This window comes from Lissotriton vulgaris, chromosome 7, assembly GCF_964263255.1.
Source record: "Lissotriton vulgaris chromosome 7, aLisVul1.2, whole genome shotgun sequence".
In the NCBI taxonomy this organism is placed as follows: domain Eukaryota; kingdom Metazoa; phylum Chordata; class Amphibia; order Caudata; family Salamandridae; genus Lissotriton; species Lissotriton vulgaris.
Genome location: NC_141695.1, coordinates 129,655,583 through 129,672,384, shown reverse-complemented (window position 1 = coordinate 129,672,384; position 16,802 = coordinate 129,655,583). Strand labels below are relative to the sequence as shown.

The following is a 16,802-nucleotide window of genomic DNA, read 5'->3' as shown; positions in this document are numbered from 1 at the left end:
TATAAAAGCCAAAAAAACACAACTACGAAACTGCAAAACTTTGGTAATAAGACAAGACAATCATGCATTATCGAATTCAAGTCATCTGGTTTAAATTGGAAAAAAAGAGAACATGAGGGTTATAGAGCTGGCAAAGATAGTAGGAACTAGAGATTGTTGGAAGTTAGCTTGCTGACAGAGACATTAAGGCCGACCAATAAGTAATATGTAACAAGTGATCATAGCCAGGAGCCAGGATTTTTTTTTTTTAAGTTGGGGCAAAGATAAAGGTAAGGGAAATAGAGAGAGGGAAAATGCAAATGTTAGAGAAGAGAATGTCATAAAGACTAAATGCTCACATTGAAGAGGATTTTTGCTGCAGAGATTTGTTTGGCAGACTTCAACTTTCAGCTGATAAAAGCTTTGTCTTATTGCACTCCGGTATAAGGTGTTCTTGTTTCTCGAAGCTGAGCAATTCTTGAAGGAAGTAAAAACTGAGGTCACACCCCCTGAATATGAAAAGAAGAACACAAACAGCATGTATATGCAATTCAGACTGACCAAATCAACCTCAGGGCATCACCTTCCATGGCCATCACAACAGGCAGACTCTTCCTGATAGCGACACGCAAACCTCAAGGTGAGACCAGAACTTTATAGCAAATGTGTCTCAGGTAGATAATTTGCTTTTTATTATGTCACATACTCATTAAGCGTGAAAAGTCCTGTGCAGAGTCTGTTGAGGGTATTCTGTTCATACACAAAACTGTGCACAGAGACTCAGGGCCTCAGTGAATTGTGGTGGACCAAAAAACTCACCTCACTACCGAGAACCCCTAACCGACTAGCATCCGTGTCTCATTAGCTCTCTGTCCTATAGCAAAGTTACCAATGATTAGTCAACCCAGAACATGCAACTTAGGATACTCTCAGGAATAGTGGGAATCAAGAACACTCTTTTGTTTTCATTCTCATACTAGTCCACAACGTGAGTAAATCGAGACACGGAAAAGTTTAAAATGTTCATTTTAATGATGTTCCCTAAGATGCAATATTTTTGCTAACATAAGCAGGCACGTGAATAAAAATAATACGATCAGCATTGTTACAATTCCATAAAATAGAAAGGGAGAAATCACGTTATAATGATAGTGGAAACAGGTCCTAAAGGGGCTTATGAAACACCTTCCCCAGCTAGGAACTAGGTTTTATAATAACAGAACTGCAAACGCTTTCTCTCTCTGGAAGAGGATTTTCTCCAAGTGCCCTAATCATGCATGCAGTGCAATATTAAAGGCGCTAGAATTTCAGTTAGCTGCAGCTGTGTGCATGCTGTGACTAGAGCGTGGGCCGATCAGACCGAATAACAGCTAACATTGTTATGGTTACCTTGGAGGCTTCTGTACTCACTGTGCAGACTAAGGTCGCAATGTAAGTCTAGGGAAGTTGAAAACAAGCCGTTCTCATGCGAAGAAATTCAATCAGTCTAACTTACAACAACAGTTACATGCACTGTTGTGCGCAAAAGCAGCAAAAAGGTAAAATGGCGTTTACATTTGCTAACATAGCAATGGTTGAAAGCAGGGCCCTGCCTTTACTACAGGTCCTCCTCATTCAAAAATACCATTGCTCATTCAAAACACCAAAATGTATAGTTCTTGTGAGTGTGTTTTGGAAACAGACGTAATGTGGTGCATGATATTTTATGTGATGCAAGACACCTTTCTTTCTATTATCATTGGTTACCTTCTTCTACCTTCTTTTCTATTTTGAACTATGAAGTTATAGCACTTTGGAGCCCCTTTGTGATAGTCTGATTATAGCTATTGGGCTACATACTGCACAGCACCATCTCACAAGGATGGTGCATATGACCACTAGCAGGATGTCCCTGATAAGATGGCTGCCACAAATAGACTGGGAACACAGGTGATCAAAAACAAAACAAAACTAGATTACAAAAAGTTCTGACACACATTGGTACCCACTCATAAATATGATAAAACCCATACACAACTGAAAACACGTATGTAGTAATCACATGAGTAAATGCACTTCCAATTGTGCAATATGAATTAGATGTAATGCATAGTTCTCTAGATTTCTATCCAGAACATTGGAGAGAGCAGACAAAATAAGGATCGAAAATACTGCACTGTGATCCGTTATTCTTACTCTCATCAGATAGAGGATCAAAAGACATCCTCTTAGATCAAGAGCAACAGTGCATCATCCACCTACGGTGATGTCCAGATCTCACTGTTGTCAAAAAATAGTTTTCATCAGAAAAAGCGCGTTTTACTGCACAGGTTAGTTCAGTTATCATATCCAGTACAAGGCCACATTTTGAAAAGTGCATGTTTAAATGTTGTGCACAACAATTTGTCTTCATTTAGTTTTCAGAAAATCATTGACATTCAGCTCCAGCCCCAGTTTATCTCTGTACTTGTAGTAACAACTGATGTGCTTCTGCAACCTTACACAAATATGAGTTAAGCATCAGTTTATGTGCTAGTAATAATACACAGTGCATTGTAGTGAATTGCATTACCCATGTTACTGTCCAGTAAATATTTTTTTTAGCAGTTGTTTTGGTTTCATGCACAAGTTACATGTTAACGTTACCTTACTACATAAAAGATGCTATGAGATTATGTGCCTTCTTTGTCATCAACATTCTAAAAGATGTGCTATTTTTGGAGGACATTCTGCTGTCCTAAAAGAGAGGTCTTGGTGCTGGCTTCCTTATGTATTATGACTTGTCATTATTCATTTGACTAGTTTTAATTGTGCTGTGACATCTCAGTTGTTAAATGCACATTGCATTATTGCATTTATTAAAGAATGTTGATTCTAATTCGAACTAAGTTTTGCTTTCTGTAGCAATAAAGTGGACATTTAAGTTAATACAATTAGTGAGGATTGAAGGCAGAAGTCAGTACCTCAGTGCTTTTAGGAACAATGCAGCAGCCAACTTGGAATGTGGAGACTAGTAATGGTTCTCAGTTCAAAATGTTTGTGTCAGAAAAGGTCTTAGGGTTCTCAAAGGACCTTGAATGTGATTTGACATTCAAAAAGCACAGCGATTATCTGTTTTGGAAGCATCCCTTTATTGTGCAGCAGATATCTGCACTGTACACTACCACAGGACATCTTTAGACCATTTAATGATATTTGCTGATGGTTGCAGAAATTCTTTGATGGAACTTGCTTTCTACATGTAAAACCTCTTCATGCACTATATATCAGAATGCAAGCTTTAAGTAACTATATTGATGGCCACTGTACTGGCAGCTATATACCACGATTTATGCAACAGTACATCTCTGTTCATTGAATTTCTGCGTAACACTGTTCATCCTGGATTGTGACTCTCCAACACATTGAAGGGCAGCTGGACTACACTTCTCAAGACTACCATCAGCTGGTCAAACTTGCAGGATCTTTTATTGCAGTTTACCTTTCTAGGAATTGGATTACCCCTTTGCCATAAAACTGCTTATAGCTACTCCTCCGATTCTGCCACAACTCTGATCTTTTATGCCTTTGAATAGAGTGCTTTTTTGTATGCTCTGATTTTTCTGTGTCTTCCTCCAAGATCCTATAAACTGTGCTCTGTTTGACTGAATTATGGGCTATCAGTCATTCATGCACACACTCTGGATGGCCAGAAAGGCCTACCTAGAGGACATCATCATGAGACCCTGTTGTAGCTAAACTAAAATGTAAATCTGAATAGACCCTCCACAGAATTAGAAATCATGAATTTGACATGAACCTATACCAGGTCAAGCCTTGGAGAAGTAGTTTGGTCTCAAAACACTTTCCACACATCCAGAGGCGAATACACCCTTTTCTAGTGGGTGCATTAAGAGCAAGACGAAAAGCAGGTCCCTACACAATTGAAAAAAAATTGAAGATTGGTCCACAGTTCCACTGATGATGATAGCAATACTCCTCTCACATAGTTTGCTGACATTTCAAATATCTTTGCTTCATTTTTTGGGTTGCCTCTCTAATTCTGACCTGAAGAGGCTCCTGCAGCTGAAGAGGCTTTCCTACCCAAACCCAGGCTACCAACTGCCGAAGTAATGCTTAACTATTACTTTTTGATGAATAATTCACAGGTTTGGGACATGGTGTGTACTTCATAGATCCCTGAATATACTCTGTTCTCTCCAGTTGTTTGTGACACAAGGCGGCTGACCCAGGGAAAGGTGTTGCACTCTCACTAAATCCTGAGAAAGAGTTCTGCCATTTGTAAGGGATTACTTTTTTAGAAGTCTGGAAAAAGTAGGAATGGGCCAGTAATATCTGAAAACCATAATGGTTGAAAAATTGTATGGAGAAATATAATTCTGCAATTTTTTGAGATTCAAACAGTTGCATTTTCCGAAATATTTAATAATATTTTAATCTAGAGTATTGGTTACATTACACTAGATAAATTGTTTAACTAGAGCGTGTAGGCAAAGTAACAATGGAAAATGTTGAGCTATCGATTTGAAATCAGTACATGTCACAAATTTAAGGTGGAAGTGAAGAACTTGATTGCAAATAAATGATTAAATAAAAATAATATTTAACATGCAGCTGAGAAGAACTAGGCATTCTAGATAAAACACAGCTATCCTCGCAGACTGATCCATATTAGGCAATAGGTAGAAAAAGATATTTTCACCACAGGCCTGTGCCTTTGAGGCGCTGGGTTTAGTATTGACGTGGTGCAGTTGATTGGACCCCACCTAGAGCTTAGCAATAAGGGAGGCTGACATGATGTAGCAGTAGCCTGACATGGGACTGACTCTGCACCCGGCCCATCAATTCTTGCAGCAGCCCTGGTATGCTTGCTCATTGCATGTTCACCGCTGATTAGTCGCCTGCTAACTGTAAGCGTGTGGGCCACATTTCTGAAACTATACAAGCTCCTTCTTCTAATAATCACATGGGTTCATTGCTGCAGCACTAACACATGCATAGGCTTCATCTTGACCAAGAACTAAAATTGTATTTTGTGGAGCTCAGCTAATGGCAGCATGGAACGTGAGATATGATATTTTTTCCTTAAGGTTTATCCTGCACTGGGACGAATATGCTGTTTTCCTGAGGTTATTGATAGTACCAGGAGGGAGTAGTTTAGCATTTAATGAATGCACATCTGTCTTTCTTGCTTGAGAACCAAGATGCTGAGTCCTTTTCTGATGCTGGGAAAGGCTGAATCTATCTGTTCCTAGAGTGTATGTGTCAGACATTGCATGAGCATCATCACATTGTGCGTCATTTCCCTGAATGAACTTCGCTCTCAAAGTACAATCCTCCTGATTCATTTTAGTTAAAACCTGAGCATAGACATGATACCATGAGGATCCGTTTAACTATCTGGCTCCAAGATATTCTATTAATTGATTCATTTTTCTGTTTTTGGCAGATTGCTTCTATCTCTGGATGTATTTGCTATGACTCATTTTTGTATGTCAGCTTCTGATTGCTACCTATCTGTTACCAATTGTATCACTTTTACTTATAATATGTATCTTCATTTGCTTCTTTATAACAATAAAATTCTTTTGAAATGAAAAAAAGACCTGAGCATAGACATGATACCATGAGGATCCTTTAAACTATCTGGCACCTACCACGGTTGTACTCACTGATTGCAGACAGGCAGCCTTTCACATTATTGGGGCAGGTCACCAGTTCACCAGAGCATTTCTTACTGCCTAGGTCCAAGCAGTATTCACACTGAATAGCATTTCCTAAAAAGTATAAGAATAATAACATAATATTAATAAGAATAATACTAATACTAATAATCATAGTAATAATAATAATTGGACATGAAATGCACTTTGACTACAGGTTTCCACCAAGTGTCCTAGGGTTTGAGTCATATATTTAAAGGATTGATATCCTCTCAGGGCTCTTTATCAGGTGGATCAGGATTTAAATAGACAACCTGTGCACAATCCCATCTGACCTTTCACTTCATCCACTCTCTTCTTTATATTTTGTTTAATGGTGTGGGTGAGGGTGACACTTTCCCTTGTCTGTGTGGAATGTTAGGCTGCATGGCTGAGGTTAGTGAGAGACAGAAACAGTGCAACAAGACATGCGGAGGGTAGCATGTGAGATATATTGAAGGAGGGCAAACTCTCCAACACACTGCTAGCTTGACGACTGTCCTGCCCACCTCTTTACCCCATAGGTGCTGCCTCCCCCAAAAGCCATAATGATCAGTGGTGTTAGAAAGTATTGATATGCAAGGCATTGGTCAGCTAGGAGGTGCTGCATGAAGAAAGAAGACTTTTCAAGTGCTTTTTTAAGTTTAGCAAAAAGGGCTCACCTTAGTGTACATACTATGAAAGTGAACATGTGATTCATTCAGTCCCTGTTCTGTGATAGTGGGAACAAAGAACAGATAATTAATTTTCTATGGATGTAAGTGGCGTTTCTTCTGCTACTTCGGGGGGGGGGGGAGGAGCAGAACAATGTACTTCTCTTGTGACCTACACCAGACATTTCTTTTCCACTGCTGTGTTAACACCACTTCCCATAGGGGAGATTGACCACCAGTAACACATTTTGAAGATCAATGGACAGCACCAGACACCACTGCACGGGGGTGTGTGAATGCTGAATAGGCATCACCAAGGCCACTACATGGTATATGTATTTAACTTCTTAAGGCCCAGGCCTTCACTTCCTCCCTACCTTTTCAGCAAGGGGAATGGAGGAGGGCGGGATGCATGGCACTTTGATGGGCTTAGATACGATCCTTAGCTGAACAGAGACTCTTTTTAGGAGATCATAAAATACATCAGTAAAGAATGCCTCTGTTTTTAACATCACGTAGCAGGTATATTTATAAAGCACATGTCCACCCCTTGGAGTGCTTTGGTGCTGAGTAACAAGGGTTCATTTTCACCTGACTTAATGGTACTCATTTGTTGACCTCAGCAGGATCTACATTATTCTCTAGTGCCCTCTAATTAATTCTTACCACTTTCCCCACTAATCTTTAGGAAAGTACACAAACAAGAGAACATATTATTATTACGTTTTTCCAAAGCTCCCCACGTCTAGAGCATAGATATCTGTGCAGCACCCTCCAGTCCACCTAGCTCCCCACACCTGCCTCAACATGATTCTAGAGCTCATGACACTCTCCACTGCCCTTCAGTGCCCACAGCTCCCCCAATTTATACTTGTACATTTCTGCGTCCATCCTGCAAATGGTGTTCCCACTGGAAATAGTGGAATTCACTAACTTAGAGTAGGAATGTGCTGGACCTCGATTACCCGGGAATTCGTGGCCCATTGCTGAGTGGGAAGACCGTAGTTGATGCAGAATCAGATTAGATGTGAGCGGTGGAGCGTGGAGGGATGAGCGTGGAACGTGGAGCAGGTAACAGACCACAGCTTGCCGGCTACACTGTGGCCCACAACCTACATCGACCATGCTGGGACTAGCTAAACTGGTGTGACTAAGCACTGGCACGGGTACAGCAGTGCAGCCCCATTTTCTACCGCACATCCTCGCCATACTCCCCTTTCTCCTGCACGCCGCACGCCAATTGGTGCTCCTGCCTCTTCCTTGCAGATACAGGCAGTGCAGCAGCCAATGGCCTGTGATGGCCAGTGAGGCAGGTGAAGCTGCAACTCCTGCGTCCCCTCCCCTGCAACATCCTGCCCAGCCCCAGTCTCGCTTGCAACGCCAACAAGGTCAGAGTGGGGCAAAACAGGTATGGGATCCGAGGACTGGGAGGCTCAAACAAAGGCACAAGCAACAGGCCCCATTTATTTTAACTTCAGCTCTCACAAGGCCTTCTGGTCCCAGATTAGACCTGCATCAGTCTTTAAATCTTTCCAAAGGGGTTTATATTTCAGGCGGACGGGATATCCGTCACCGTTGTGACTGAGTTCTAAATCAGGCTCTATGTTTTCGTAATACCTGTAAGATGGCCTTGACATGGGGAACGTGTTCCTCTTTGAAATTGGACTAGATTTGGATGCCATCTATATAGACAACTGCACACAATCAACAAATTACCATGGGGCCTCATTGATAAAATATTGGAAGGCTTTGTGCATTCCAGAGTCCGAATGGAAAGGTATGGCAAGGTATTTGTACAAACCAAATTTGGTACAGGAAGCTGTCTTCCACTCATCACCCTCTCCAATTCTTTCAAGATGGTAAGCACCCAACTGATCTACCTTGGTGTAAATATGTGTCTTCTTGAATTGATAAATTAGTGTGGAGATTAGGGGAAGAGGGTATCTGTTCCTAATAATGATTTAATTCAGGACCTTGTAATCTAAGCAGGTCCTGAGCTTCCCATATGGCTTCACAATTAAAAACAGTGGAGAGGATGACAGAAACTGTGAGGGCTGTGAAAGACCCATTGCCAACATTTCTTCAAGGTACTGGCACAAATGGTGGTTTTCCTTCTCTGTTAAGGTGGGAATAAGGCTACACAGAATTTGTGAGCCAGGCTGGAGTTATATCTTGCAATCGAATGGATGATGCTGTAGAAGATTTGTGGCTTTCTCTTTACCAAACACATCTGTAATTTCCTGGTGTTGTTACATGAGTTTGAAATAGCTTAAAAAAACAGAAGACAAGGGGTGTTTGGCAGTTTATGTAAATATCACAAATAACTCCACAAAGGGAAAAGAGTCCTAGGGACAGTTTAATGACCAACTAACAAATGTAATCCTCAATTCAACTATATACTACCATAACATAATCTGGTGGTCAAATAAAGAAAGAGAGCGAAGGAGAAAAACAAATATTTCCACAGCAAGAGTATAAGGAACACTGGGAAGTGACCCCAATGAGAAAAGTTGGATTTCAATCAACTGCCAAGAGAGGCCAGTGTCATCATTTGGATATCCTACCACCACCTCTCTTGAAGATTGCAAAAAGGAAGAGGCGTGGAGAAAGAGTTACAAGAGTTACCCATGTAATCACTAGATACAGCAGATAGGATATCTATGTGGTTGTGTGATAGAAAAAGTTTTGTGCACTGCAAGGTAAGTGACATTTAAAAAGAATTTGGAAGAAAAAACTACTTTTATTCCAACATCTCTTCCATTCCTGTTAAAAACGTGTCAAAAGCGACTTTCACAAAATAGGCCGCTTATCAGATGATGGTCAACTAGTTTCAGCCTCATGGGCCACTTGCCCAGGCTTTCTTCAGGACCAAATTCATAAATAGCTACTGCACACTTATAATTTGTGCAAATGTGCATACACTTATTCATATACAAAATACCTCAATACCAGCAAGGTGATCTTCACACCTGTAGGAGAGAATAACATAAATACAAATTTGTGAGATATTTGCCTCCTTGCTCTAATATATACGACATTTATGTCTTTAGTTGGCTCTCTTGTAACAAAACTGTTACACTCACCTGCTTTGTATGAGGTATAGGCCTCACCTCACCTGGTAACTACTCAGGTATTGGAGACCCTGCCCTTTAATGAAAATGAAGTCACTAATCACAAGGAGATCTACTCTATTTCAGTTGTAAGTATTCAGAATTAAAAATTAAAAATATTCCGGATACAGATCTATTTGTTATATCTTCTCCAGAAAAATGCATACATAGACCAGTAATCAATCCTTCTCATTGCTGATAACTATTCAGTCACTGAAGTTATGTAGCTATGTGATAATAAATGAGTTGACCTTCCTCTAAGGTAGCACAGAACGTAAAGAGTGAGGTAGCCCAAAAGGAATAAACAAAAGCACTGTCTGCTATCTGCTAGAGCTCATGTTAAATACTCAGAGCGTTAGGCTGTTCAAATCCCACATAGTGGACAAGCTCACATGAAACCCATATGTTTAGGGCTTTGCCCATGTATATGTTACTGTGAGGTCGACAGTGGTTACTGTCAAAGGCAACCTACTACAATTTGAACATTTATTATGCCCAACATGCCGTCTTTGTTAAACTCCTGTACCTCCTTTTGGTCTCATTCCAAGGTATACAAAGCCCTTCAGCGCTATTCAAACAAGCCACAGCTGTGCTACATAAGACATGTACGGACTGACATAGTGGCTACATCGGGCGTCTAAATAATATGGACTACCACACAAAGCCCTCCTATAGGCATGTATGTGGAGAAATGCCTACTCTCAAGACAACAAACGCGCGTTTTGTTTAGAAAGCTAGCGTGAACTCCTGCAACAATACTGCTTATATTACCGAGTATATTCTTAAACTGAGTCGGAGATGTACGTCTACCAGCTGAAATATTTAGCTTAAAAAACAGTGGATAGCCTCACCTCTCCGACGTTGCCTCGGGCTTTCCCTGAGATCATGGAAGGCGCAGAGGCACTGAGAGGATGCCATGAAATGCAAGCGTGTAGAGCCTCTCCCAATTGGACTACATAATGCCGTCATTAGCATCAGGATTGTAGTTCTTTAATGTTTTGTCTCGCTTTACGTGAGAATTTTAACACAGTCGAGCCTGGCTAAATCCAGACGGTTACAACCATAGTTCTATGAATATACACAAGTAGTGCCTCATGCCTTTAGAATGCCCATAACACCCCAGATCGAAAATATTTTCATAGAAGTGGGGCGACGCTGTCACCAGAAGGGACGTCATGACCGGAAGTGACGTCACAAAAGGTGGCTCCGATCTCGTCCCAGAATGGCCAAAGAGTGAAGTCCAGCTGTTTGGCAGGGGGGACGGCGTCCACGCAGTAAAATAAGTGGGTGGACGCCATCCACCCGCGTGGTACCCCCCTCGAGCCCTGGTTAGTGCTCAGCATACAGCGCATCTGAGTCAATAAAGTTGGATATCATCTAGCATCACGTGATAGAACTACAAGGTGACGTCATGTGCGTCACAACTTGTAGTTTAATATCAAGATAAAAACCCCTGTCAAATACTCTCGACATTATACAGCAAAGTGAATTGACACTTTTCACCCTTCTCAGTAGTACTGTCGTAAATAATTAATTTACCGGTGCTTAATTTCTATAATCAATAAGAATAACTCATAATAAAATAAGAGGCAAAATCCGTGATATTTGAGGTTTTTCAAAAGGGTTTTATTCCTATAAAAGGAATTGGGTGATTAGCATATTGGCTCGAGCCAAGGTGGCATACCATTCCGTCACCACATAGGTTCGGGAAGGGACAGACTGACAGAGTCAATGGTAATATGCGAATATGCAAGTATGCGACAATACATAATTGACAGACATTCATATATATAGTCAATGCATTACAGTAAAGGCATATGCAGGAGGCGTAACAGCTGAGAAGAGAGATAAGAATACGTGTACGTAATACAAAAGGCGTTACAATAGGCGTGCATGAAGGCGTGGACAAGAACGTCATTGAACATGATGTCACAAATAGGTGGATCCATGAATGAATCCGGCAGTGTCAGCAAAATTACATGGCAGAGATGCGCGCGCAGCGAGATGACGTGTAATGTACGTGTAACTTGAGGGGTGAAGGGGGACTTGACATTTAGCCCTACAAGTGTAGACGGATGTCTGGATGTCAGATCAACCTAATCCCAAATCGTATCTAATATCTCATGTTTAAGGAACTGCATTATCTGGAGGGAAAAGGTCTCTCGGACAGGAGGCTATTTCTATACTGGTTATGAGTGCGTGTATGAGCGTCTGCGCGTCTACATGAGACGCGAGGGGAGCGAGGGGAGGGCATGGGCCTACCATGAAAACAGGGCCATGAATTACTTGCATAGAGACAGTGAGGCCTAACCCTCTGCCCTGCAGCTGGAAGGATGTTGACGTGAATCTACTAGACAGGAATGTATTTTCGAGGAGTGGAGCAGATAATTCGAAGGTTGAATGCAGTCTTGGCAGGCGACGGGCTGAGCCGAGCACCGTTAGCCACGCCAGAAGTAAGGCAAGGGTCACTGGCACAGAGGCAGCCTGGGCTGAGGTTTTCGGAGTCAGAAGGCAGAAAAAAGGCTCGATGGCAGAATTCAGGCCTACTTCGCCAGAGCTGAGAAACATGTAAGGTATACCACAAAAAGACGTTGGCATAGCATATTTAGGAACTGAATATCCAATCCGTTCATGGCGGATCGGAAAGAGAACATGTTAACGTTGGACGCAAATGTATTTGCGTCATCATAGCTAGCACAGGAGGGAAGTTACATGCACTTCAAGCTCGTACATGGAGTCGGTGGGGTCTAAGATAGGGGACACAATTGACTATAAAATTTATATTACCTCATTCCCTCCTTGTCCCCTACGGACCCTTCATGATATATCAATTTGCATGAATCGATCAATCTGTTCATGTAACATCATTTGCTCTTCTTTCTTCTTTTGACGTTTTGAATGGGAATTTGAATGCGGAATACATGATGTGGCGCACAAGCCGCAAATCGCCGGCCCACATTGTAAACACAGGCAGCAACTGAATACTATGAGAAGGCCAATACCTAGGAAGGATAGGATCTTCCATCCCCAAGCGGTTAACGTTGTCCATAACCAACCGGACCAAGTCCAGGTGCCTGGATTCTGATGTATCAGACTTGCAATTTTATGGAGACGTGTTATAGCTTTATATACCGTTGGCGCGTTTTCTGGAATGAAAACACAGCAACTTGACCCGATGACCTTACAAGCTCCACCCCTATCAGCTAGGATGACGTCAATAACGAGACGATTTTGAAGAACAACAACCCGCATAGCGGACTGCTCCTCTGTTAAGTTACCTAAAGCTGAGGTAGTTTCGTTCACTACTGCTTCAAGGGTTCTAGTTAATTTGCGTATCAGTTTACTGTTAAAAACAGCACCTAAGTAGGGGAAGAAACCTTTATTGAAGTCGGTGTATTGCTCCCATGCCGTTTCAGTGTAGTCGACAATCGGGAGGTCTCTTCGGAGTCTATTGTTTACTAGATTGGTGTTTCTGTGATAGTCAGGAGGGGCTAGGAAAACAGGTGGCAGAAGGAATGCAATGTAACAGGTACCATCCCAATCTGGAGGCAAACGTATGTATGCAATATGACCGCAAACAAAGTAGGAATGACGTGTAGCTCTAAACGTGGACTTTCCTTGATCACTGAATTCGATTACAGTAGTACATTTACTATGACCTAAATGTATGGAACCATTTTTCCTGATACATAATTCACCTTTGACTGGTAACACTGACATGGCAGGCAAGACTGGTGCAGTTTCGGATTCAACAGTAAGAATCATGAGGTTGATTGTGTAATTTCCTAATCCATATACTTCATTTTCTAGATCAGTTCCTGTTCTAGTGGGAAGTCCTTTCTTGTCAGGGTAACAGACTTTAAGTAGAACTGAGTTCAGGTTTCCCCAAACCCAATTCCCATCGTAAACAGCAATGTCAGAATCTAAGGAATTAATCAATCTAAACCATGCCCCACAGGAGCCATTGTGAGTGAATGGGTACGGAAAAAGAGGCAGAACTCCCTTGTATTTCTGGTAGGGAGGGAGGCGGCCACATATCCAACAGTTTGTAGCATTGTTAGTCTGGTGAGAGTGATGTAACATACTAATGAATGTGTTGTTGCGCAGCGCAAGTCTGTAAGAAAGCTCGTGAGGAGGTAATTCGCTAAAAGAATGTTCGGCAGTGACGTTATAAGCAGATTGTACACGCTTGAAAATAGGGTAGTAAATGTGCAGCAAGATACTAGCAGCAATTATCAGAAGACTTAGAAAAAACATGATTAACAATGTCACTATACAGTGACTACGAAGTGATTTACAATATGCACGTTTCTTCAGTATTCTCTGCCTATCTCTCTCTCTGTCTCGATCTAGGGGATACATGTCAGAAACTAATTTAACCGATTCACCTAGGGGAGGACTTAAACAATTAAACTGTCTGACTTGCTAGATCGTAATTTAAGTCTATATTTTTCAGAGTCTGTTTTCTCAACCAAAGGGAGCTTTGAGTCAGTTTGTGTAGGAGGGCAGGGCTTAGAGTCCAAGTCCGAAGGGAGTCCGTGGAACTTCTTCACGTGGCTGGAATGTAGCCACCCCTTCCTGCCCTCTACTTTGACGGCTGTCCTCGTTGTTAGAAGAACCAATTTCGGGGTTTGCCAGCGGGGCTCCAACGGACTTCTCCGATCAAAGTTGCGGACGAAGACATAATCCCCCGGAACCACCTCGTGGGGCTTCACATCGGCATTGTCGGGAAAGGCTGCAGCTACCTGTGAACGACAAGATTGTAGTGCAGACATCAAGGAGGCAAGGTAATCTGTCAGCATAATACAGTCAACATCTGTAATTTTTCGCGGAATAGGCGTCCCCCACATATTCGGAGGCCTACCAAAGACCACCTCATACGGGGATAGCCCGGTTCGAGAATGGGCAACCATCCTCATATAGAAGAGGGCTACCGGCAAAGCAACTATCCAGTCAACGCCCTTCTCTCTACAGATTTTGGAAATTCGGATTTTTAGGGTCTGATTATGACGCTCCACGAGACCTGCTGCCTCGGGATGCCGGACACAGTGGAACTTCCACTGATAGCCTAACAAGAGTGTAATGTGTTTCACAAGCTCGGATGAGAATGGCTGACCGTTATCTGAGTACACGATACGGGGCAAACCGTACCGCGGGAAGAACTCGCGAACCAGTTGCTTGGCTGTGGTTGGAGCAGTATAATCTGGGACTGGGTATGCTTCTGTCCATCGGGAAAGTGCACATACAACTACGAGGACATACTTGAAACCTCGGCAGCGGTCCATCTGGATGTAATCCATCTGGAGGACTTCAAAAGGGTGATCGGGAGGCTGAAATCCACCTTGCTCTACAGGGATGCTTTTACCTGGATTAAACTGACAACAAATCATGCAAGTACGCACTTTCTGTTTGGCTGCTGCTCGTAAGTTCTTGTTGTACCATATGTGTTGGATGCTATCTAGCATTGCCTTTTCTCCTAGGTGTGCTGGACTATGTATCGTGTTAATGATGACCTGAACCATAGAGTCGGGGAGAAACCATGTAGATTTTCCCTTCGTCATCCATCCCTGATCTGTTTGGATCCCTCCTAGTTCAGTCCACTTCTGGATTTCGTCTGGTGTGGCATGTGTCTGTATGTCAATTACATCATGGGCGGGATCCCTGACTGTCATGCAGTGTGATGGTGTCGGAACTATTGTCTTTGTCGAGTCATTTGCATGCATTCGATTCTGAGCCGTTTGCTTAGCTGTTCGGTCTGCCAGGTCGTTACCCTCGGAGATCGTGTCGGTAACCTTTGTATGTGCTTTACACTTCATGATAGAGATTGCAGTAGGTAGATGTATTGCATCTAATAAACCTTGAATGAGAGGACCGTGCTGGATGTTGGCACCGTGAGAAGTTAAGTAACCTCTCTCTCGCCAGAGGACTCCAAAATCGTGAACGACTCCGAATGCATAACGTGAATCAGTGTATATGTTGACTCTCTTATTCTTGGCCTGAATACATGCTTGTGTCAGAGCGATGAGCTCTGCGGCTTGAGCTGACAGGGTGTCAATACAATTTGTTTCTATAACTTCGGTATCTGTAGTGACTGCGTAGGCTGCCACTAATTCTCCTGTACCTGTTCTCATACATGAACCATCCACATAAAGTGTCAGGTCCGGGTCTGGTAATGGGACATCTGTCAAGTCCTGTCTGGGTTTTGTTGTAATAGTAATGACTTCAATGCAATCATGTGCCAATGGATCTACTCCGTTTAATGGCAACAGTGTGGCGGGATTTAATGTGCTACAGCGTCTGATTTCTATGTGTGGTTGAAACAATGTCAATTCATAACCTGTCAGTCTTGCTATGGTCAAGTGTTGGGTCTGTGTGCGATTTAAAAGAACTTCCACGGAATGTGGAACTTGTACTGTCAATTGATGCCCTAATACTATGGCATCGCTCTGTCTGATTGCTAAAGCTGTCGCTGCAACTGATTTCAAACACGCAGGTAAAGCCTGAGCCACCGGATCTAATGTGCTAGAAAAGTAAGCACACGGTTTGTGTGAACCTGCTTGTTCCTGGGTGAGGACTGACAAGGCAGTACCTTCACGTTCTGTGACAAAAAGTGTAAAAGGTTTACTGTAACATGGTGTTGCTAAAACAGGTGCTTGGCATAAGGCTTTCTTTAAGTTGTCAAAAGCTTGTGTATGTTCCTGAGTCCAAGGGAGGACAGTCGATGTCGCTGCCTCCTGGGTTGTCAACTGGATGAGTGGCTTTGCTAGAAATGCATATTGGGGAATCCATTGTCTACAGTACGAGGTGAGGCCTATAAAAGCCCGCACCTCCTTTTGTGTCTTTGGTGGTGACATGTTTACAATTAACTGAATGCGATCGGGAGTGAGCTGTCTCCCCACTTTGGACAGCAAGTGACCCAGGTACACAACTTGCTGAACACAGAATTGCAGCTTCGAAGGGGACACCTTGTGCCCCTTGTCGGCCAGGAAATTCAGAACTGTCAGTGATGCATTTTCACATTCGGGTTCGCTCCGTGCGGTGATCAGCAGATCATCGACATACTGGAGTAGGGCAGTGTTAGCTGGCATGTGAATACTGTCAAGTTGTCTTTTCAGTGCTTGACTATAGATGCTGGGGCTTTCTGTGAATCCTTGAGGTGCGCGTGCAAATTTGAAAGATCGTCCATTTAAACTGAATCCGAACAAGTATTGGCTTTCTGGATCAATTGGGACACTGAAGAAGGCTTTCTTGAGGTCAATTACAGTAAAGAACGTCGCTTCTGAATCAATAGCTGTCAGTAATGAAGAGATATCTGGGACCACAGGATACTGTGGTACAATGCATTTATTCAATTCGCGCAGATCAATAACTAATCGATA

The 16,802-nt window shown here is 42.5% G+C and overlaps 1 protein-coding gene across 1 annotated transcript in view; it reads right to left on the bottom strand.

Moving 5' to 3' along the window:
- Positions 1-5,760, bottom strand: part of LOC147700985 (phospholipase A2 inhibitor and Ly6/PLAUR domain-containing protein-like) — a 52,684-nt gene extending 46,924 nt beyond the window's left edge. The window contains exons 1-2 of the mRNA XM_086929287.1: positions 5,616-5,760; positions 339-488 (exon numbers count right to left, since the gene is read on the bottom strand). Of these exons, the coding sequence (XP_086785413.1) occupies positions 339-488; positions 5,616-5,760 (295 nt within the window). The remainder of the gene's footprint in view (positions 1-338; positions 489-5,615) is intronic.
- Between the last annotated feature and the right edge of the window lie 11,042 nt (positions 5,761-16,802).